The following is a 25323-nucleotide window of genomic DNA, read 5'->3' on the forward strand; positions in this document are numbered from 1 at the left end:
TAAGCCCGGTATGCCGAAAAAAAGAAGTGTTCTGTCCTTTTAACATGAAAGCTGCATCCAGAATTCCCATTCAAAATGGGCGGGAATGAAAAAACCTTAAAAAAACTGATGCCTTTTTTTTTCAGCGCAGAAAATACTCTGTGTTTACATAGGGGGAAAAACGTTGCTAAAAATGCTGTAAAAACTGCACGTAGTATGGGAAAAATGTAAGCAGTTTCTATGGTGTTTTTTTTTTTTTTAATGAGAGACCAAATTTTGGAAGGGGCCCTAAAGATAATTAATAATTATCAGTGTGCCACATGATTTACACTAAATGGACACTAGGAGGTGTAAACACCTCATGTCAAGCGCCCACGAGAACTTTCCCAGAAACAGCAATGCACGCCGGGAAATGTAGTCTTGCTTCCAGGCGTTCTTACGTATCACGTACCTCTTACGTCCGGTCCCCCAGCATGCAGCGCGGCAGCGTGAGAATCATGGCGGCTTAGTGAGAGCGGAGTAACAACGTAAGAAGTGACCAGGGCGCCGGAATAGAGAGGTGAGAGGTAGAAACTCGCGGGGTCTCCTCCTCATAGGGACCGAGATGTCTCACGTATTCCGTCCAGGAATAGTGCACCGCTGCGATAACGGATGGTAGAGGCGGTACCGGACAGAAGTTACCGGCTGTGTGTGCATGACTACTTACCTATGTTATATCTATACCCTGTCTATCCATACTGCTCTTGTATATATTCTGTTCACACTTGGTGAATACTGCTTTGATAATGTTTTAGATATCCGTATGTTTCACAGAAAATGACACCGATCACTGGATAGACTTAGGCCGTGTTCACACAGCCATGTTTGGGCTCTTTCACACTTGTGTTCTTGTGATCTCAGTACAAGAAAAACGTTTCCGTTTAGTCCTCATGCATTCTGAATGGAAAGCGATCCGTTCAGGATTCATCAGGACGTCTTCCGTTCCGGCAGCGCTCTGTTTTTTGACCGGACACAAAACTGCTGCAAGCTGTGCTTCTGTGTCCGGTCATAAAAACGGATCAGTCACTGAAAACAATGTTTTTTGCGTTCCAAATATGGACCGTATACAGAACCATTCATTTTAATGGATCTGCAAAAAACAAAACAACGGTTTTCCGTATTTCCGTTTTTCCATTCTGTTCAAAGTGTGAACATGTCCTATTATTGTCCACAGGTACAGTTCTATCAGGTGCCAGCTGTTCCGTAAAAAACGTAATGCACATGGACGTCATCCGTGTTTTTTGCGGACCTCAAAATACTGAAAAAGCCATACGGTCGTGTGCAAGAGGCCTTAGTCAATGGTGACGGATCAGTTTTTTAGGAGCACCCATTGACTTTCAATGTATTTAGTATCGGATCCGTTTTTTTTCTGTTCTGGTTTCACATAACCGCATCCTAACGGAGCGGATGGATCCTGATGTGTAAAATCAAAACGGGTCCTCTGCCGGATTTAATACTGGAATTAACAACGCAAGTGTTGAAAAAAATCGGATGTGTTTGCCGTGGAATCTGTTTTACAAATTCTAGTCTTTCCCTCAAATTTCTGCTGCGGTTTTGCAGCTTGCCCCATTCAGTGGGTCTTCTCTGCATGTGCCCACCCACTGCCGTTTGTGTGTGAGAACCAGTGTAAGGGTTCATTCACACGTCCGTAGAATGGGTCCGCATCTGTTCTGCAATTCTGCGGAACGGGTGTGGACCCATTCATTCTCTATGGGGCAGGAATGGATGCAGACAGCACACAGTGTGCTATCCGCATTTTTCCGGAGCGCGCCCCCGATCTTCCAGTCCATGGCTCCGGAAAAAAATAGTACATGTCCTATTCTTGTCTGCAATTGTGGACAAGAATAGGCAGTACTATAGGGGTGCCGGCCGGGTGTATTGCAGATCTGCAATACACTACGGACGTGTGAATGGGCCTTAAGACTGGACATCTTTATTCTTTGGCTTTTTTTTTTTTTGCAACGCACATTTATCTACATGTTTGAAGTATGGCCTGGATTCCCATTTAGCTCAAAGGGACGTTTTTTTACCATGGCCTTCATCTCCTAAAACAGAGCAAAATCCTGTATCATAAAAACACTGTGTGAACACGGCCTTACACTGATACAGCAGTAAGGCTACTTTCACACTAGCGTTTTAGTTTTCCGGTATTGAGATCCGTCATAGGGGCTCAATACCGGGAAAAACGCTTCCGTTTTGTCCCCATTCATTGTCAATGGGGACAAAACAACTGAACGGAATGCCACAAAATGTTTTCCGTTAAGTTGCGTCCCCATACCGCAAAATGTAGTATTTTGCTTTCTGTCCTGGGATGCGGAGCAAAACAAATCCAGCATGACCGCCAATGCAAGTCATACTTTTAGTGGGATGTGGCACTCGTGTCCTATTGGTTGGGCACTCTAGTTGTGGTGTCCCACCCCCATAGTAAGCAAAGACCACTTGTCACCATGCGGTCTCCTCTGACAACTCACCTTCCTCAAACCACTTTTCCCTCTTCTCTTCTTATGGCAACTAGTGTTTGAAAAAGGTCCATGTAGGACCGAAGCGTCACATGTACACAAATAAGTTGCCCCGCGTATGAAAACCAAATAAAGATGAACACGAAACTTCATGTAATTCCTACGGAGTGCCTACGTTTATTTTATCTTTGCTCCCTAATGCAAGTCAATGGGGATAGATCCGTTTTTTTCTGGCACAATAGAAAACTGATCGGTCCTCTATTGACTTTCAATGGAGTTCATGAAGGATCCGTCCCGGCCATGTTAAAGATAATACAACCGGATCTGTTCATAACGGATGCAGATGGTTGTATTATCAGTAACGGAAGCGTTTTTTGCTGGACTCTGCCGGATCCAGTAAAATCACTAGTGTGAAAGTAGCCTAAGGCTAGAGCTCCATGATGACTTGTGGTTTCATGCTACTTTGGCTGCGATGTAGCTTAGCGTTCATTGCTGGATTTATTGCGACTGGCGGCTCTTGGCAACACGACCCCGTTCACTTTCATTACTTGTCATATATGTTGTGCTACATCTCTAATGTCATATATCATCGCAGTCACCGTATAGGCCAAGCCTAAGGTCTCTTCTACTTCGCAACTAATAATGGGCAATGTGGATCCACTTGCTACAGTGACGCCACAGTCCGCAGGAGCCCAGGTCACGGCTACATTCGCCATCATTAGGTGTGACTGGTAGCAGAACATTTGCAATTTTAAAGGGTTTTGCCTGGGTTGTAGATACCTGACCTATCCCCCGGATGGGTTATCGATATCTGTAAGGTGGGGGTTCTGACACCCACCCCCCCGGTTAGCTGTCCTCATCAGCCACCGACAGTAACACAGTAGACAGAGCTGGAAGCAGACAACTCCATCCACTGTGTAGTGGCCATCAGAACTGAGCTGCCGGAAGCCAGGATGGCCGCTACATAATGGACAGAGCATTCTTGGTGGTTGTGCTGGGTGTCACACCCCCACCACTCTAATATTGATGGGCTATCCTGAGCATAAGTCAGCAGTATCTAGAACCCGGAGAACTCCTTTAATGTCACCGGAGAGCAGCTTGTTGCATAGACTTTATGCCCCAGTATGTATAGACGGGAGCTGAGCTGAAGCTTACCATAGACACATTGAAATCTGATGGCCTAAAGCAGGTTCTACTTGGCCAGTCCGGCATGTTTAGTGGGAAGAGAGAGAAAGGTAGCTGTCCCAGGTAGAAAATCAATCAGTCCAAGATCTCCCAGTACACATTGGGCAAATCCGGGCAGAACCCATGTTATTAGTCCCAGAAATATGCATATTATCCAAGTGGTCAGATAATACTGACATCCACTCACGAGGAAGTATATAATGAGACTGGAAAACATACAGATCAGAAAGTTATTACGCTTCTGAAACATTTATTCTTATAGCTGTGGTACTAAGGCTACATTAACACAAACTTAGTTTCCGTGTCCGTTCAGTTCTTTGTTGTTTTTTTGTTTTGTTTTTGCGGATTGGATGAGGACCCATTCATTTCAATGGGTCCGCAGAAAATGTGGACAGCACACCGCGTGCTGTCCGCATTCGTATGTCCGTTCCGTAGCCTTGCAAAAAATATAGAACACGTCCTATTGTCCGTTTTGCAGACAAGGATAGGCATTGTTGCAATGGATCTGCAAGAAAAAAAGAATAACACGGATGTGACATGGACGTCATCCGTATCTTTTGAAGACTGCAAAATACATACGGTCATGTGAATGTAGCCTAACACCGATCGATTCAGAATGATTGCCTGGAATATATTATGTCTGTGCGCTATTGAAATTGCAGCTAATAGTGAATGTGGTTGCAGTGAAAATCCCGCAGGTTTGGGTTTCTGTTGGCTTTCATGCTGTGTTAAATTGCAAGTTCCAACTTAACCGCAGTCGCTGTCATTAGTTGGGGTTTACCAGCACAGCATTGCGATCTTAAAGGGGTTGTGCAAGAATTGGGCGGGGGGGTTGGCAAACCACCCCTTTTGGCCAAACATGTAAAGGAAAGATTACTTGCCAAAGTGGCATTGTAGTCGTAGCTATTAGATGCTTGACTCTGTAGGAAGGAGATTATCATTATAACAAAATCTGACTACATTTATTGGATTTAGATGGCTGGGGAGCTGACTGACAAACGTGATCGGGATGGGTCTCCATCAAAGGATCGCAAGCGCTCCAGGTCTCGGTCTGGTGAGCGAGACCGTGACCGAAAATCTTCTCCATCAAAGGACAGGAAGAGACATCGTTCTAGGGAAAGGAGGCGATCTCGCAGCCGTTCCCGTTCTCGATCTAAATCTAATGATAGGTAGGTTCAGACTAGATATTTCCATGTTTTATGTATATTGTATATAAGCTATATTTTTATTGAAATAGCGGGACCGTAGTGTACTTTGATCATGTGTGGAATATTTCTGCTCATTTATTTTACAGGGATAGAAGGCAAAAAGATAGGAAGAAAGATGGAGGTCGAGAGAAGGATACCCACCGCCGTGACAAAGACAAAAAACGATCCAGGTAAAATGGGCTTGCTGACTAAATGAGCTTCAAGGATGTGTTTGTGTATTCTAGCGTGGGACTATCCAATTTGTGACCTACAGGCTCGATGTCGAAACCTCATTGTTGAGGCTCCTCTTTCCTCATGCCTGATTTTTATTATCTGTAGAAGTCCCTCACCCAGCCGCACCAAAGACCAAAAGGTGAAAAAAGACATAAAAAAGGAAACGGAGGAAGATGCACAAGAAAAGAAAACTAAGGTAAATGCTAAGACCCTTCAGAGGTGGTGGTCTGAACAATATCTGTGTTCACACAATGCCACCTGAATGCTTTTTTTGCTGCGGTTTTGGAAAACAGTGGCTTTCTTCTATGATTCTCTGAAAATCACAGATGAAAGACAGCAGTTTTTTTAAATTGCAGCAAACATTTGACCACAATGTGTGAACACCGCCGTGCTAATCTGGGAAAAGCTGGTGTGAGTTTGTGTCCCCACATGTGCTTTGTGGCTTTAGTCGTTGTACACTGACGCTCACTACTGAGGAATACTTGTGTGTTTGTGTCTCAGGCGCAGCCCCTTTCTCTGGAAGAGCTGTTGGCTAAGAAGAAAAAAGAGGAGGAGGCAGAGTCTAAGGTAGGTCCTCTTTTCAGAACTGGGGATTCATTTCAAACCTATACATTGCTGTGAACTGTCATGTGTTGATGTGACCAGGGCAACCACAAGGAGCTCTGCTATGTTTCCTAATAATCTCATGGGAATGTTTATTTTAAAATGGTTAGGTGATAAATAACAAATCACCAGGGGGTCCCCTTTCTGAACGGAGCAGTAGTGTTCTTGTCAGCCCACTGCTCTATTCATCTCTATTGGGCTGATGTAGACAGTGCTGTCTGCTCCATAGAAATGAATGTAGCAGTGGGCCAAAATGAGCGGTTACTCCTAGATATGGACACTAGGGTACTCCTTGTTCTCAGGGTCACAGGTTTACCTAGTCTTTAAAGGGAATCTGTCGCCAAATAAGTCTTGCTAAAACCAACCAACACAGGTGCCAGTCGGCTGAATCGAACGCTGTTGATCCCATGCTGGTAAGTGCTAGTAATCTGTAGAAATGAGCATTTTATTAATATACAAATGAGCCCCTAGGTGCAATGATAATGGTACTATCACACTTTGTTGCACCCAGAGGCTCTGCTCATGCAAAGCTGTGCCCTCACCTATTTGAAGACATATTCACGCTGGCCTCTGATCTCTTGCGCCTGCATGTTTGCCTCACTAGTCAGCACAGGTGCAATACAGTAAAGAAGCTTGCAGGCCCAAAGGAAGGATCCTGTACTGCGTCACACACCGCGTAATACTGATTCCTTGAGCCGGCTAGCTTATTTACTGTACTGAGCCAACCAGTGAATTGAATGTGAAGCTGCCACTTCAGCAGGTAGGATGGTGTTTGGAGGACCCCATTCTGGAGACAGATGTGGGTCACATTTCTGGGACCCGCATATGTCAGGTATTTATGGCCATATTTTGTGCATATGCCATAAATGTGTCTGATGAAAAGGACCCTTTTAAGGAACACTTGTATAAAACTATTTGTACTGCGTTTAGCCTAGTGCAGGGTCTGAGGAGAGGCGCATGACTGAAGCATTCAAAGAGCACCAAGGAGAGCACCCTATTTTTATGCTGAGATTGCTGTAAATATGCTAGTCTCTAATAATTAGTGTGTCTGTATGATTTTTACCATGATCTAGCCAAAATTCCTGTCCAAAGCGGAACGGGAGGCTGAAGCCATCAAACGCAGGCAACTGGAGGTGGAAGATCGACAAAAGCTAATAGAAGAAGAAAGGAAGAAAAGAAAGCAGTTTCAGGATCTTGGAAGGAGGATGATGGGTAATAAACAGTTCGCGTTTGTTTTATATTGTCATCTACAATAGGCATTTTCTTTATATACCAATTCTTATAGCACATTATTGTAAAATCGAAAAATAAAGATTAGATGCACCAAAGAGGCAACTTTCTGATTTAAAATGAAGTGGTGGGAGTAGTTTAGTTTCTATCTGCATGGATATTAGCTGGTCATCAAATTGGTCATTAAGTAATCTCTTTAAAGTGGTTCTCTGGGAATACATTTTTTTCAAGAGCCCCTAGCCTACCTTTGTAAACAGAAGATTCATTCAGATCTTCTGTGCTGTTTCCTGCATGTCCTTGTTCTGGTCCTTGTGCCATGTTTACTTCTGCCACAGCATGGGCATGGTCACATGCCTGCTGCAATCAGTGACTGGCTTCAGTGGTGACATGCTGCTTGTGGCCCAGTCACTGCTCCAGATATTTATCAGACCCCCAGCTAACAGGACAGTCCTTCGGCACCCTGTGATTGTGTAGGTGGGGATATGGTCTATGAAGGTGTGTCACACTATGATAAACTCCATAGATGGTGCAGTCACTTTTGACTGACACATCTAAGGGGTTAAACGGCCAGGATTGCAATTCTGTACGATCCTGGCCATTGCAGCAGGGTGTCATCTGTATATAACGGCTTGCGCCTGCTGCTGATGTACCGCACAGTGCATGAACCACCCGCCCATTTTGCCGTACATGTACAGTGTGGTGCATTCAGGTGTTGACATAATTTTAGATTACTATATTGAAGACTTGTTTTCTCCATGTTGACAAACCTTATGAATGCTGTCAAAATGGATCTTTCCCTCTGATAACATGCCTGGTGGTAAATACTGGTGTTGGATATGCAATGTAAACGTCAATATAGGCATTTCCAGATTCAATGGTCTCTTGCCATTTGATTGTAAATGTAGTATGTGTGGCTGTGACCTATTTCTATAGCTGTGAATGTGTGTGTAGACCAAAGTACCCACAGACTAGATGAAGAATTTGTACCACAAACCATCCTTTGTACTTTATAATTAGCTATATAAAACCAATGTGTCTATTTTTAACTGTAAACTACGTTAATTTGGTTAATTTGTCTTGGTGTCTACGTTTCCAATTTTCAGAGGATCCTCAGGAAAGGGAGAGACGAGAGCGGAGAGAGAGAATGGACCGGGAAAATAATGGCAATGAAGAGGATGAGGGAAGGCTGAAAGTCAGAGAAGAGAAGGATAAGACCAAGGAACTTCAGGCTATAAAGGTGAAGTTCCATATGTGCTTGCTGGTGTTGGAGTCCTTGCACTCTTCATGTGGTCCATATAACAGTGTGTAAAGTTTTTTTTTTTTTATATATATATTTTTTGTCATCACAAAAAATTCAAGCAAACTGTAATGCATATGCTGTATTACTGGCCTCATTCTCCCCAAGAAGCATATGTTTTCATGATGTAAATTCCTTGTACTGGATTTTAATGCAAATCAGTTGATCAAAGATCATCTTAAAATGACTGTGCAGTTATGATTGAATATATTTATGCTAATTTTTCAAAAAGTGCTCACTGTCCTCCAAATTCATCTTCCTCATTTAGGAACGTTACCTTGGAGGTATAAAAAAGAGAAGACGCACTCGGCATTTGAATGACAGAAAGTTTGTGTTTGAATGGGATGCATCAGAGGACACGTCTATTGATTACAACCCTCTGTAAGTGAAGGCTACTGTGCACATAAGGGTAACTGCACACTGTGGATTACATGCAGGTTTTTTTTCTGCACTGATTTGCAGATAAACAGCAGCTGAATACATTACAGCAAATTGAATAGATTTAACAAATCTCGTGTTCACTTTGACCTGCCATGCAGAATTTAAAATCCGCAGCCTATCAATTGTGCAATTCTGCACCTTATGTACAGCGGTTTTCCCTATAGACCTCATTGGGATTCTTAACATAAACAGAAAATCTGCAAAAAGAACTACACAAAAAAGGATCACAACTGCAAATAGTGCTGCTTTATGTGCATTTTGTATGCAGAATTTCTGCATACAGATCTTCAATGTATGCAGTTACCCCAAGTGTGTATTTTTACCTAGTTTCCTGCATTAGTGATGTTTTTTTAAATCTTGCTAGCATACATTGAATAAGATATATTAGAATAATGAACAGAATAAACTGTGTGTGTACATATATATAAATTCTGAACATTTCTTCCAGGTATAAAGAGCGACATCATGTTCAGCTTCTTGGCCGTGGCTTTATTGCAGGTATAGATCTTAAACAACAGAAGCGTGAACAGTCCCGCTTTTATGGTGACCTTATGGAAAAGAGGAGGACTTTGGAGGAGAAGGAACAAGAGGAGTAAGTAGCATTCTGGGAGTCATCAATTGTGAAAGAAGCTGTTGCATTACAATGTCTGTCATCTAAATGATTCTATTGGCAAAACGGACATTAAAGCTGGGACTACACAGCAATCCTCCCCTGACTTGCAACCAAGGATTGCTGTGTAGCACTGCATAGTGGCATCAATGAGTGGAGATTTTTTTTTTTAGTTTGTTTTAGTCATTTGCTTCTTACATTTAAAATATTGTTCTAAGGCCCCATGTAAATGACCGTATGTGTTTTGCGGTACTCAAACTGCAGATCAGCAAAACATGGATACTGGCTGTGTGCATGTTGCAAATTAATTTTTATTTTTTTTACATCTATAGAAATGTCCCATCTGTCCGCAAAACAGACAAGAATGGGACATGTTTCTTTTTTTTTTTTTTAAATGGAAGTACAGATGCAAACAGTACACGGTGTACTGTTTTCGTTTTTTGCAGCCCCATTGAAATAAATGGTTCCACATCTGATCTGCAAAAAAATGTGGATCGGATGCCGAGCAAATATATGGTCATGTGCATGGGTCCTAAACCTGTAAAGGCTGGAGTGACTCTTTGTGAATGAAGAAACTCCCCTAATTTCGAGCAATATATTCTTACGTTTTTTATGTCAATATTGTCTTTCTGTTCGACTTCTGATCTCATAGTCCTAACATGCAGAACATATAGGTCTGACATGACTAACACAGAGGAATAACGGTGCATATTGTGCACTTACAGGGTGCGGCTGCGTAAGGTGAGGAAGAAGGAAGCTAAGCAGCGGTGGGATGATAGACACTGGTCTCAGAAGAAGCTTGATGAAATGACCGACAGAGACTGGCGTATCTTCAGAGAGGATTACAGCATCACCACCAAGGGTGGCAAAATCCCCAACCCCATCCGCTCCTGGATTGATTCCTCCTTACCACCACATATTCTGGAGGTTATTGACAAGTGTGGCTACAAGGTTTGTTCTTCAATTATATTCAGAAATGAGTGTGTTTTATTGATGGATCTAAAAGAGGAGCTGACAGCAAACACTCAAAATTCTGCATTCCTTATCCTGGTTTTCCCCAACACTTACGGCTGGAGTACAATTGTGACCAATTAGATCCTCTGGGATTTATCTAATATATGGACAGCTATTGTGTAAACTGGTGATGTGTGAAACTGTTGAAAGTAGGAACAGAATAAATAATGCAATAAATTATTAGGCCTTTTCTAACAAACTCTTTAAAAATTATCTTCATTTACAAATGTATGTGGAAAATTGCGTTAGCGCAAAAACCTGCCTTGTGTTATCTTACATTACATTTGTAGGCAGAGTGCAGACATTTATTTGTAGTGAAAGCACATTACTACCAGCTCATCTTTTTTATATGAACGCTTACTTCCCTGATAATTATCTTCAATTTTTCTTGCTTTTTTAATTTTCCAGGAGCCCACCCCTATTCAGAGACAAGCCATTCCTATCGGTCTACAGAATCGTGACATCATTGGTGTGGCTGAGACTGGCAGTGGTAAAACTGCTGCCTTCCTCATTCCGCTCTTGGTCTGGATCACAACTCTACCCAAGATTGACAGGTCAGATATCATTTGTTGTTCTCTAGGTAGTCTCATGTAATGGGATATAAAAAAAATCTCATTTGAGATATAATATGGATCAAATAACTGATTATATTCCATATTTTGGTGTTCTGCTTAATTGAATTTTATGGTGACTAATTCCCGAATGCATTGTCTTTTGTAGGATTGAGGAGTCTGATCAGGGACCTTATGCAATTATTCTGGCTCCAACCAGAGAATTGGCTCAGCAGATTGAGGAGGAAACAATCAAGTTTGGAAAGCCTTTGGGTATTCGAACTGTAGCTGTCATTGGTGGTATTTCTCGTGAGGACCAGGGATTCCGCTTGCGAATGGGCTGTGAGGTAAGTCCTGTCTTGCTATTATTACCTCTGTGTACGCTTTTATGGACTGGTTGAAATAAAGCATGTAAAGCCCCATCATACAATTCTGTACAGTGCACTTTACATGTTTAAGCAACTATTTTAAAAGCATAACAAGCAGGTTGTATGCCTTGGCAGTGTGTTGAAACAGATGCACCAAGACTATTGTACTGTTGTACCAAATCAGATCTTAGCAGTCTCATGACAGTGGTTTATTACAAAACTAAGTAGTTTTTCAACTGCTAAAATTGCTCCCCTGAGACACAACGAGCCTGAATTATTTTTGTGAAATGACATATCTTATGAACTATTGTCTTATTCTCGCATGCTTCAAACTGTTTAGTATAAAGAGATTTTACTTCTGTTCCCTAAAGATTGTGATTGCCACTCCTGGACGTCTGATCGATGTGCTAGAAAACCGCTACCTAGTCCTGAGTCGATGCACATACGTGGTACTGGATGAAGCTGACCGTATGATTGACATGGGTTTTGAACCAGACGTCCAAAAGATTTTAGAACACGTGCCAGTCACCAATCAGAAGCCTGACACAGATGAGGCAGAAGACCCAGAGAAAATGATTGCCAACTTTGAGTCTGGAAAGCACAAATATAGACAAGTGAGTGTGTTAACTTTACCAGCCTTCTTTCAGCTGTGTGTTACCACTGATTAATCTTTACATCCTTTTTCCTAGACTGTCATGTTTACGGCGACCATGCCTCCGGCTGTGGAGAGGCTGGCCAGGAGCTATCTTCGTCGTCCAGCAGTAGTGTACATTGGCTCTGCTGGTAAGCCTCATGAGAGAGTTGAACAGAAGGTGTTCCTCATGTCTGAAGGAGAGAAGAGGTGCGTTTTTCTTTTTTGTATAATGTAAAGTGCATGAGGTTTGTGGTTATTGTAATTGCGGCACTAAATGAATTCTATTTTGTAATACTGACAATGTTTGCTTCACTCCCATCTTATAGGAAGAAACTGCTTGCAATCCTGGAGAAAGGCTTTGATCCACCAATTATTATCTTTGTCAACCAGAAGAAAGGTTGTGATGTACTGGCCAAGTCCCTTGAGAAGATGGGGGTCTGTATCCTATATTTTTATTGGTTATTTTAGTAATGTTTGAGAGTGACAGATAATTTTAATGCCGACAAAATAGTCAATCATATATGTATGAGGGTCTTTGAACTCTTCCCTGACAGCAGATCTCAAGATGCATGATCATTTCTTCCCATGGGTGATAAACGGCTGCCAGTTTTACACTTACAGAATTTCTTTTCTGTGTCTAAACTGTCATTGTTTCCTTCAGTCTAAACATTTTAGACATATCAGGAACAAGGAAGTGAAATATCAGTTTCTTACATGTTTGCTTCTTTTTTTCCCCACAGTACAATGCTTGTACACTACACGGTGGTAAAGGGCAGGAGCAGAGAGAGTTTGCCTTGTCTAATCTTAAGGCTGGAGCTAAAGATATACTGGTAGCTACAGATGTGGCTGGTCGAGGTATCGATATTCATGATGTCTCTATGGTTGTGAACTATGATATGGCTAAAAATATTGAAGGTAAGTTGCATTACTTTAAATTATATATAAATATATATATATAGTTGTAAATTGCGTACACTTCATAGATTTATGTTCATAGGAAAGCTGCCTTAGTATCTTAGTTTGTAACACTACTGAAAAATTGTCATTCTCTCTACACAGACTATATCCATCGTATTGGTAGAACTGGCAGAGCTGGGAAGAGTGGTGTTGCCATCACGTTCCTCACCAGAGAAGACTCATCTGTGTTCTATGATCTTAAACAAGCCATTCTCGAGAGTCCGGTTTCAGCTTGTCCACCTGAGCTGGCCAACCATCCAGATGCACAGCATAAGCCTGGTACCATCCTCACAAAGAAGAGAAGGGAAGAGACTATCTTTGCTTGAGTTGTGCCTGGGTGCATAAAAAAACTGATCTCTGGCACTTCTTCCAGATTTTTATATGATATGAGCCGGACATTAGAAACTTAAGGAGTATTGGCACCAGTAACTGCTTTATTTGTGAAGAGATCACAAGTGCTTCTCTTGATAAAACACAGTGGGACAGATTTAGGCTACTCAGTGAGATCCATCATAGGATCTAAATACCTGAGGGGAAAACTCTTGAGTTTTTGTCCCCATTCATTGTCGATGGGGACAAAACTGAACGGAACAGAATGCGTTCTGTTTGGTTGCGTTCCCATCACGGACAGAAAAACGCTGAAAGACAGTGTATTGCTGTTCACTTCATACATAGGTCAGGATAACTTAATCAGATCCAATGGGTTCCAAATGATGAGAGACCTATTTATATTTGCACTTCAGATGGATCTGGCATGAAAAACAAAGTCGATTATGCCGGATCTGTTTTATCAGACACAAAAGAAAACTCATCTGGTGCCCATTGACTTACAATGGTTTTAGTGACTGATCTGTTATGGCTATCTTAGAGATAATACAACTGTATCTGTTCATAACGGATGCAGATGGTTGTATTATCATGACTGAAGTGTTTTTGCTGATCTCTGACGGATCCAGCAAAAACGCACATGTGGAAGTAGCCTTACTAATAGTATAGCATTTTACACTGTCTAGGAATACGAATCTCAGTCTTAATATTAGACAGATTTACTATTCTGGCACAAAGACCTTTACAAATTTGGGATATCTTAAATTCTAAACCAGATTCACGCCAGAATTGGCGCCAAAAAGTTGTCTAGTCTAAAGTTATACCACCTGTAAGTTGCCATAGTTTTACTCCACATTTTGGTGCACGGAGGCACATTTAGGCCATGTCCCTTTCCTGCGGAGCCATGAACTCTTTTTGCAAAGCCACGCTCCTTTGTCGATCGCAGAGTAAAAAGCTTAGAAAAATGTGTAAAACAGTTGGGAAATGTGGTGCAAAGTATGCACTCCAGTTTTTTTTTTTTTTTTTGGTGCAAAATGCTCCTAAAAACTGGTGCATTTTTAATAGTTAAACGTCCCCAACGAATGTGAAAACAAATATAAGTAATCCAAGGCACTCAAACTACTGCTCTCAATATCCATTCTGTTTTGCTAATCTGGATTTTAGCTAAAATTTAATTTGTCTGCAAGTGATTTTTGGCTTTGAGTGATGTAACGTTTAATATGTGCCTCTGTGGGAGAGGGGCAGGCTCAGCTGTCACCCGTCCCATTTACTATAATTTTTTTTCCTGTAACTGGCATAAATTATACACTTGAAATGTATGCCAGCTTACAGTCACATTTGAATGCCTTGCTGGTCCAAATACAGTCTTTTATTTAGAAGAACATTTTTTCTTGTATGTTAAGATCCAGGCTCATTTGGGCTTTGTTCAGGAGCAGTGAAGACCTAGATAGAAAAAAGTGCACTGAAGTAAGATGTAATCAATTTTGGACATCTTCTGTGTGCCAGCTATAAGATGGTATGGATTTAATTTATATCTTACACAAGAAGTTGGCGTAAATTATAGTAAACTAGCAGGCCATCCCTCCACTAAACTTCACCCCCTTTATTGCTACCTTAGAAAATTGGCATGAAGCTCAAGAAGTTACAATATTGGGTGTGTCATAATTTGCAATTTTATATTTTTTTTAAGACCACATAATGACCTGAAATCTTTCATAAATCTGCCCCACTGTTCCAAAAGTTTTTACTTTCTTTTAAAATAATCCTAAAAGCAGTAAGATCTTGTCTTGAGGGGTTTATATTGGATTGTGAGGTGTTGTATTCGTATATGAATACTGGTTGGGAAGTGCAGTGCAGATAGTGGGTTCTTACTCCATATTCTCTTGCATTCCTTTTGATGTTAGAACATGGAATCTCTGTATTCTTTGTTTCCATAATTACAAAATCCGGAGCCCCTTGTCTCCTTCGAGCACTGGACCACCTTTTGGACAGAGTGCTGATATCACATCCCTGCTGTCTCCTCAATATGTTTTTCTTTTTGTAACTAAAACACATAACTGTATGGTAACTTCTTTGATTTTGTAAATACGTGTGTTGGAAGTGTATATTTGATACTTTCCATAGGCTGCAGCTCTGTGGATCTGAATAAATCCTCTACTTGGACGAGTGGTACTTGTCCTTTTTTTGGGAGGTTAATGCAGTTAGCTGCTTTTGCGTGATTATTTTAAAGCAATGGGTACAAAAATATTGAAAGTACCAGAATGATTGCATCAAAATTCAGAACGTCGATATCCAGATACACATTCTAGTCACGTTATTTTGACCACTTCCTACTTTTGACAGCAGCGTGTAGCTCATGAACGAAGTCATGTGTGGCGAGCTAGCCTGCTGGGTATGTAAGGTATGTGATAGGCTGTCTGCACACGCCTCCCTCGTTGCTGTCATCGGTAGAAGGGGCTGTTTATTAGACTTGCAAAAAGGGATGATTTTGGCCTTCAGGCCAGGGTGGCCGTATTACTGAAAGTGTATTGTGAGGAGACAAATGCCACCATTGCAGATAAGTGACGTGGAAACTGTGGAGAACCATGGGACACTGATGTGAGAGCTGAAGATCAGCTACGGAGGTGCATGAGGGCAGAACAACATGCTACAGTGGAGCAACTCACTCACTGCCAAAATGAACCATGCACCAAGTCACACGGCTAGAAATGTCCGACACTGGTTGGTAGAACATGACCAAGACTTCCAAGTACTACCCTGGACCCCTAAATCCCCAGAGTCGAACCCAATCTCTGGGACCACTTACTCTCCAGCATCTGTGGGATGCATTGCAGTCAGCAAGGCTCCAGATACCTGTGACAACCTACCAGGCCCATCTATCTGTTGTAGGTCAATGCAAGGGTTACTCTGGATATTAACTGGTAGTCATAATAATGATTGTGTATATTAATAGCTGATTATTGATTCTATTAAACTTTTCCCTCAATTTTTCCCCCCTCTAAAATGCCCAGTAAACAAGCTTACATTTCCTTCTGTGGATATGTATACGGGCAGCTTATAACACTGGGTATAGTTGGCTGTAATGTGGCTATGTATTGTTAAGCCATCGCTATACATTCCCCCCAGCCCATCACATGAGCAGTCATTTATACTGTGGTGTCATTTAAATGGAAAACTGGGTAATTTAAAGAGGACCTTTCACCGATTTATGACAATGTGAACTAAGTATACAGACCTATAGTGCGGCGCCCGGGGATCTTACTGCACTTACTATTCTCCCTGGGCACCGCTCCGTTCTCCCACTATGCCCTCCGGCATCTTCGGTCACTAAGTTCTAGTAGGCGGAGTCTGCCCTTGTTCTGCTGTAGCGCTGGCCAATCGCATTGCAGAGTTCACAGCCTGGGAGAAAATAACCTCCCAGGCTGTGAGCTCTGCTCTGCGATTGACCAGCAGAACAAGGGCAGACTCCGCCTACCATAACTTTGTGACCGAAGATACCGGAGGGCATAGTGGGAGAACATGGCGGCGCCCAGGAATAATAAATAGTAAGTGCAGTGAGATCCCTGGGCGCCACTCTGTCTGTATACCTTGTTCACATTTTCATAATCGGTGAAAGGTCCTCTTTAACTCTTCAGTCTTCCCATCCATATGCCCAGCATATTGGTTTTCCATTGGATCTTCTGCTAATGGAACTTACGAGTACACCCAATCAGTAGATCTAAGAAATCACAATCTCATATTAACTCTTATCAACATATGATAAATTAAAATTAAATGTTAAATAAGACCCATGAATATGTAAAGCTGGGCTCTTCTCTGCAGTGGAAGCTCCATCAGGGGCTTCCATCACACTTGACATACACGATGATGTAGCCTGTTCTAAGTCAGCGGTGTCTTGGCGGATAATGATGTATCCTTCTTATGTAATTTTCCAATCCTAACTATGATTAATCAGAAATATGGGGCTTAGTATTTCTGCATTTACTGTATATTCATTTAAAGAGGCTCTGTCATCAGGATCAACCCTATTAAACAAGACATCCGACCTGGTAGGCCTGTACCTTTCTTTTGTCTGTATTAGGGATGAGCGAATCGACTTCGGATGAAACATCTGAAGTCGATTCGCATAATACTTCATTTGAATACTGTACAGAGTGAGCGCTCTGTCCAGTATTATATATTTTTCTTATTCTTTTATTGTTATACAAAAACCATATGCAATATACAATATCGGACCATCCAAAAGTTCCATTGCAATAATCATCCATGTATTAACATTCCTAGTGGTATTCCCGAGCGTGACTCTGGGTTAATTTTCGCTGCCAGGAGCAGTAACCCCGAGTCACGCTTGGGGTAACATTGAAAAGTTGTCAGCGGAGTCCCCTTACCTTCTCTGCTGTGATTGCAAGCGAGAGCGCCGGCCGGCATCTGACTTCCTGGTTCCGTTCCCTGCAAGCACCTGCGGTGCATGGGAGCGGAACTGGGCGGGAAATTCAAAATTATAAAGTGACACACACACACACACACGGTAATCTGAGAGGATTGCACTGTATCACCTCAGATCTGACAGTTGATCACTGTAAAGTGCCCCTTGCCTGCCATTTGTGCTTATTTATAACATGGCTTCAAAAAAGTTCCACTGTACTACAAAAGTGTGTTTGGACCAGTTGAGTGACAGCGACAGTGACACTGAGGTGCTCGCTGAACTGAGCGATAGTGAGTCGTTGGGAGATTTGTCGTCTGACACTGATTTAGAAAGTGACACCGGCGATGATCCTGCACCTGACCTCAGCCATGTGCGCACTTGGTGCCCTATTGACTGCAATGCGGACCAGGTAGCGCCCCCAAGATTCCCATTCACTTTATCACCTGGGATGAAGGCAGATGTTGAGCGTGACAACCCTCTGGCATACCTGCAATTATTCCTCACTGAGGAGGTATTTGAAAAAATTGTCACAGAGACAAATCGCTACCAACAGCAGCAATCCGCTACGCAGCATGCAACGTTTTCCAGAAGCAGAAAGTGGGAACCGGTGACCAAAGAGGACATGTGGCAGTTTCTGGGACTCATCATTCTTCAGAGGGTGATTGGGAAACCTCTCCAGAAATGGTATTGGACCATCAATAAGTTAATGGCCACTCCATTTTTTGGCACCGTGATGTCAGAATACCGGTTTTCTGTCATCATGAAGTATTTCCACTTCACGAACAACAAAGAATTTGATGAGGCCACGCATCCTGCGCCCAAACCCCAAAAAATCTGGGAGGGATGGCACATGATTGTGACCAATTTCCAGCGGACCTACGTGCCGGAAAGGGATGTCAGCGTCAACGAAAGTTTGATGGCCTACAAGGACGCCTAAGGCCTCTTTCACACTTGCGTTGTCCGGATCCGGCGTGTACTCCACTTGCCGGAGGTACACGCCAGATACGGAAAAACGCAAGTGTACTGAAAGCATTTGAAGACTGATCCATCTTCAAAATGCTTTCAGTGTTACTATGGCAGCCAGGACACTATTAAAGTCCTGGTTGCCATAGTAGGAGCGGGGGAGCGGCATACTTACAGTCCGCGCGGCTCCCGGGGCGCTCCAGAGTGACGTCAGAGCGCCCCATGCGCATGGATGACGTGCCATGTGATCACGTCATCCATGCGCCTGGGGCGCCCTGACGTCACTCTGGAGCGCCCCTGGAGCCGCACGGATGGTAAGTATACCGCTCCCCACTACACTTTACCATGGCTGCCAGGACTTTAGCATCCCGGCAGCCATGGTAACCATTGAGAAAAAGCTAAACGTCGTATCCGGCAATGCGCCGAAACGACGTTTAGCTTAAGGCCGGATCCGGATCAATGCCTTTCAATGGGCATTAATTCCGGATCCGGCCTTGCGGCAAGTGTTCAGGATTTTTGGCCGGAGCAAAAAGCGCAGCATGCTGTGGTATTTTCTCCGGCCGAAAAACGTTCCGTTCCGGAACTGAAGACATCCTGAAGCATCCTGAACGGATTTCACTCCATTCAGAATGCATGGGGATAATCCTGATCAGGATTCTTCCGGCACAGAGCACCATACATTGCATCCAAAAGAGCGCGGTTTGGCATCAAATCCTACATGCTCTGCGAGTCATCCACTGGGTACATCTGGAATTCGGTCATTTACATCGGTAAAGGCACGAAGTTCAACCCCAGGTACAGCGGCTATGGGATGGCCATATCATCTGTCCTTACACTGCTGGAGCCATTGCTGAACCAGGGATATTGTGTGACCACGGATTAGTTCTACACGTCTCCGGAACTGTATAAGGTTTTGCTACAAAACAAGACTGATGCATATGGTACCGTTAGGCCTAACCGACGTGATATGCCATTTTATGTTTTCCAAGAATAAACTGAAAATCAGAGAAATGGTTGCCTGGCAGAAGGGTAAGATGATGGCAATGCGAATGCGATGAAGGACGTGTGTCTCATGAGTACTGTGCACAATACCTCTACTGCCATGGTCCACACAAAAGGTGGGAAAGATGTGCTGAAGCCGCAAGTCGTGATAGACTATAATTACACCATGGGACAGCAAAAATAAATATTATAAGAAGATCTTCTGGAACAATGCCTTTGGAATGCCTACATTCTGTACAGAGCAAAGAGTGACAAGCCTCTTGTTCATTCTGACTTTATATGGAAGGTGGTTGAGCGGATTTTTGTCAACCACCAGACGCCATCAGTATCTGTGAACAGACCTGGACGTTGTGCTGTTGACGTTGTCAACCCAGAACGCCTGACTGGTCACCACTTTATGGACTACATCCCGCCAACTCCAAAAAAGGCAGCACCTACCAGGATGTGCGTGGTTTGCTGCTCAAAGAGAGATGGCAGGGGAAAGAAAGTCCGAAAAGAAACCAGGTTCCATTGTCCTGATTGTGACGTCAGACTTTGTGCAGTCCCATGTTTCAAAATGTATCACACTTAGGATGTTTATTGAATTTTCTTTGACAAATTTCATTGTTCTTTATTACATTATTGAATAAAATTAATTAGATTATAATTCATGATTTTGTATTTCAAACTTTAGTAAGTAATTACTAAGAATTGCTGGCCTACAATACATAACACCAAATTTCCATGCAAAAAATTGTACCACTTGTGGTACAAAATTCCTGACATAATCATACCGCCAGGGAGGTTAACATTTTACCCCAAATACCCATCTCCCCACCCGGTTGAAGAGAGAGAGAGAGCTCCATACAGTATTAGAATGTATTGGCTTCTATGAGCCGAAGTTATTACTTCGCGAAGTCTCGTGAGACTTTGCATAATAACTTCATAAATCCATTTCTACTGTAAAAAACATTTCTTGAACTCTGGTTCGGTTCCAAGTGGTGTTTCATCCAAAGTCGATTTGCTCATCCCTAATCTGTATGTTAAACGGTTGCAGTGGCGTCGCCAGGGGGGCCAGAGGGGGCTACGGCCCCCCCTACATCATGCTGTGCCCCCCCAACTAAAATGCCCCCCCCCCAAAGTGAGCCGCTGGGCACAGGGAGATGAGCGCTTCCATTGCGCTCATCTCCATTGTAATCTGCCTGTGCTGCGGCGGTGCAGGGGAGAGAGAGGTGTGTCCTTTCCCCTTCCTCTGATAGGCTGCCGGCGCACTAGGCCAGCAGCCTATCAGAGGCCGGCGCATGCGGCCCGATGACGTCATCACGCCGCCTGAGCCTTACAGCGCGGGACAGGCCAGAAGGGGCCTGCATCGCATCACTGACACTGAGGTAAGTATAAGTGTTTTTTTTTTTATTACAATACTGGCACATGATGATGATGGGGGGGGGCGACTTAATACTGGCACATGATGATGATGGGGGGGCGACTTAATACTGGCACATGATGATGATGGGGGGGACTTAATACTGGCACATGATGATGATGGGGGGACTTAATACTGGCACATGATGATGGGGGGACTTTATACTGGCACATGATGATGGGGGGGACTTTATACTGGCACATGATGATTGGGGGACGACGACTTAATACTGGCACATGATGATGATGGGGGAACGACGACTTAATAGTGGCACATGATGATGATGGGGGGACTTAATAGTGGCACATGATTGGGGGGACTTAATACTGGCACATGATGATGATGGGGGGGACTTAATAGTGGCACATGATGATGGGGGGGACTTAATACTGGCACATGATGATGGGGGGGACTTAATACTGGCACATGATGATGGGGGGGACTTAATACTGGCACATGATGATGGGGGGCTTATTACTGGCACATTGGGGGGCTCTTGTTACTGGCACGTGATGGGGGGCTCTTGTTACTGGCAGTGGCACGTTATTGAGGGCACTTATTACTGGCACGTGATGGGGGCTTATTACTGGCACATTGGGGGGCTCTTGTTACTGGCACGTGATGGGCTCTTGTTACTGGCAGTGGCACGTTATTGAGGGCACTTATTACTGGCACATTATTGGTGGGCACTATAGGGGCATCTACTGAGGCCACAAAGAAGGGGTGTTTTATATGGGGGGGCTCTGTAGCATTTTATACTGGGACACATTATGGTGGGTACTATGGGGAAGGGGGAAGAGGAGTACTATGGAGTCATCTACGGGGGCACTAAGAAGGGGTATTTTATACTTGCAAATTATGGGGGACACTGAGGGCATCTACTGGGGCACGATATATGGGGCATTTTATACTGGTACATTATGGGGGGGGCACTAGCAGGAAGGGGGGAGAGGAGCACTATGGAGGCATTCACTGGGGGCACTATATAGGGGTATTTTATACTGGCACATTATGGGGGACATTAGCTCAACTGGGGGCATAAGGGGGTATTTTTTGCACTGTCACATTATAAGGAGAATTATTTCTACTGGGGGGCATTATGGTAGGTTTTATTACTCCCCCATGGTATGGCCCCCTAGTAGCAACACCAGCCTCTCTCTGCTCTGCTATCCCACTGCCCCTTCTCCAAATCCTTATGAAATCTTTCTCATTAGGATAAAACACAACATCAGCTCCGCCGAGCCCCCGGCCAAGTGTTGAAGTGGTGTCCGAGATCCCCAAGGGCCAAGCCAAGTAACTGTAAGTGTTCATGTGAAATATGTTTGTTATATATGTACACTCCTGTGAGAGGCGGGGAGGGAGATCTGTGGATGACACTGTTATAGGGAGGGAGATCTGTGGATGACACTGTTATAGGGAGGGAGATCTGTGGATGACACTGTTATAGGGAGGGAGATCTGTGGATGACACTGTTATGGAGGGGGAAATGGGGATGACACATATAGCATAAGATGCTATATACGGTATGTGGCATCCACAGATCCCCCCCATAGCAGTGTCATCCACAGATCCCCCTCTCTATAAAAGTGTAATCCACAGACAGCTGGACTTTTCTTCCCTGTTGCGGTTTTAGGTATTGGGTAAAGTATCGCAGCATTTCTAAGCGTACTTGTGTAAATGTATCGTTGTTATAGCAGCCCCCCCTACTGCGACCAGTAGTTGGATGTACAAATTACTACACAGATTAAACGTCAGCGCCATTAAAATGATCTTAAGAGAATATCTCACAACTGGGGCATTTTTTTTAAATAACAAAGTAAATATGAAAGTAACTCATTTTTGTGCTGAATTATATTATAATAACATTAAGTAACGACCCCTTTAAGGTACCTCTAAAGATGTAGCTATGCTAAAATGTACTGTAAATTCTGTAGGCTGCACTACTAAACTGAATGGTCTTTCTTGTTTTACCCCATCCACTTGACCATGAGGAGTTTGTGTAGAGTGGCAAACATGCATTTTATGTTTGTAAGATTTGCGGTACTATTTTTAAAAACTGCAGCATACCGTATCTGACATTGCTTAGCTGGATTGTTTGTGATTCATTGACCTCAGTAGTAAAATGTACAAACAACTATTTCAGTTACTATAAAAAAGCAGCATCTCTAATGCTGATTGTGCACTTAGGCTGCACACGTTTTTTTTTTTTTGCAGATTTCTGTGCGTTTCTGCACTAAATACACACCAAAATCCGAATGTGTTACTTGTGGATTCTGGTATGGATTTTCCACAAATCTCACGCATTGAAAAGGATGAAATCTGTACAAAGAAGCGTTAATTTTAATGTAAATTTGTTTTCCCTTCGTCCTAACAGCAGCACAAGTGGGGAGTTCTCCCCTGTGAAACTGGCAGGACAGGTGGAATTTTTATTGATAAAATTACTACCAAGGATTAATAAAAAAATTAACCCACCCCCATAAAGGGACGCCCGCCCCTAAGACAGTGCTTTATCATCAAGTATACAAAAACAAAGAAGCTCGGGTGGGAAATTTGTGTGCTGCTGTTGGAAAAAAATTTGCGTTAAAATTAACGCTTCCCTTTCGTCCTAACCAGCAGCACAAGTGGGGACCTAGCAAGGAGCAAAACTGACAAATTGTGAGGGACCTGCACTTTTTTTTTTTTTTAAGGAGAGGGCGGCATTCAGAATGGTGCTGTCACGGCTGAGGATGGGGAAAACCCTCAGCCGTGCGATGCCAGAAGATGTTAATGGGTACTCAGCCAGAACAACAGAAATAGGGAGCAGGTCACCTCCTATTGCGTCCCTAATCTGACCCTAGACTCCTAACCGTATGAGCCAACCCTGATGGTAGGAGGGCTCATACACCGGAACCTAATAGTCCCTGCTAGCCCTCAGGGTGGCCCTGGACTAGGAGCTGGGTAGACAACCTGCTCCTCCTGGACGCGGAGAAACAGGAGTCTAAAGTGGCCAAGCTACAAAGAAAAGGGAGACAAGAACCACTTATGGCAATGGCAGGTAAATGTAACAAATACAATACCTACCTGCCACAGACACAAAGCCTGGAACCCATGTGCAAGTGCTGCTGTCCACAACATCACAAACGGACACAGCACACACCACACAATCACACAGGAACCCAGGACCATAAGCTACAAAGAATAAACACCAAACAAACATCTTCATAACATCATGTGACATAAATCTTATGACCACAAGGGTGGCCCCCACAGGCAGATGGAATTACACAGGAGACGGCTCCAGCTAGCCATGGCTGAAGTACCCCTCAGACTAATGATATACACTGAGGCTTTATAGGCCCAAGTAGCCACACCCAACAGACACACCCAGTGTTCACACACACAGAAGGGAATTAACCCTTCCAACACAAGGCAAGGGAAGACGGCCACTTAAAGGGGAAGTACACACAAACACTCACTGCAGCTGTTACCGTCGACAACGACATGTGTGGCAAACGTGTCCTGGGAGCCGGCCAAAAGGCCGAGACACTGCCACCACATGTACAAAGACCAAACGTTGCCACGGGCAGCCACAGGGGAAGGGAAGTGTTACAGTGCACACACCTAAACCTCGTGCACACCAAACACATAAAAGGCACACCTAACAAAGACAGGTTGCCAGGTGCAACTGCATGCCTATTGCAGCAAACTGCCTAGCACTGCTCAGGCTGCTCTGCTGCCACATACACAATGTTGCCAGCGGCAACCACAGGTGAGGCAACATACTTTAGCCCTCACCTGTGATTGACAACAAAACCAAGACCGTAGGCAACTGCATGCGGTTACAGGAGTCACGACCATGACCATGGTCGTGACAGGTGCATCCAAACGCCACTCCCTCAGAACGCCTGGAATCTAGGCGATAATGTTTAACAAAGGTGCTCTGGGAGCCCCAAGATGCTGCAGCACAGATTTGTTCTAGGGGAACCAATCTTTTCTCTGCATAAAAGGTGGACACTGCTCTTGTAGAGTGAGCAGTGACAAAGGATGAAGGAGCCAAATCCTGAGCTAAAAAAAGCTTTGCGGCTTGCCTCTTTCACCCACCTACTCCAAAGAGGATTTAGAGGCCTTAAGACCTTTGTTTTTCCCTGAAAAGGACACAAGGAGGTTTTTGTATCTTCTAAAGTCCCCAGTTCTGTTCAGGTAAATTTTGAGATGTCCAAGGAATGGAGGGCTTCTTCCTCAGGAGATGCGGGAGAGGGACACAAAATCGTTAAGGTAACAGTCTGACTAGTGTTCCTGAATGACGGAACTTTGGGAACAAAGGTCGGTAGAAACCTCAACAGGACCAGAAAAGTGACCTTTAAAGATATAAATCTAAGGTCTACTGTTTCCAAAGGTTCAAGAGGGGGGGGGGGGGAGAGGACTCCTCTTCATGA

The 25323-nt window shown here is 43.5% G+C and overlaps 1 protein-coding gene across 1 annotated transcript; it reads left to right on the plus strand.

Annotated features, from left to right (window-relative positions):
* Positions 1-412: 412 nt before the first annotated feature.
* DDX23 (DEAD-box helicase 23) lies at positions 413-15278 on the plus strand. The gene is made up of 17 exons (XM_044285334.1): positions 413-538; positions 4638-4831; positions 4957-5040; positions 5189-5279; positions 5585-5650; positions 6760-6898; positions 8020-8153; positions 8482-8594; positions 9103-9246; positions 9990-10215; positions 10687-10832; positions 10999-11176; positions 11569-11811; positions 11887-12038; positions 12158-12266; positions 12572-12746; positions 12891-15278. Exons 2-17 carry the CDS (start codon positions 4638-4640, stop codon positions 13112-13114), a joined length of 2418 nt encoding a protein of 805 aa, XP_044141269.1. The 5' UTR covers positions 413-538; the 3' UTR covers positions 13115-15278.
* Positions 15279-25323: the final 10045 nt, after the last annotated feature.

The sequence above is a fragment of the Bufo gargarizans genome, chromosome 3 (assembly GCF_014858855.1).
Source record: "Bufo gargarizans isolate SCDJY-AF-19 chromosome 3, ASM1485885v1, whole genome shotgun sequence".
Classification (NCBI taxonomy): Eukaryota; Metazoa; Chordata; class Amphibia; order Anura; family Bufonidae; genus Bufo; species Bufo gargarizans.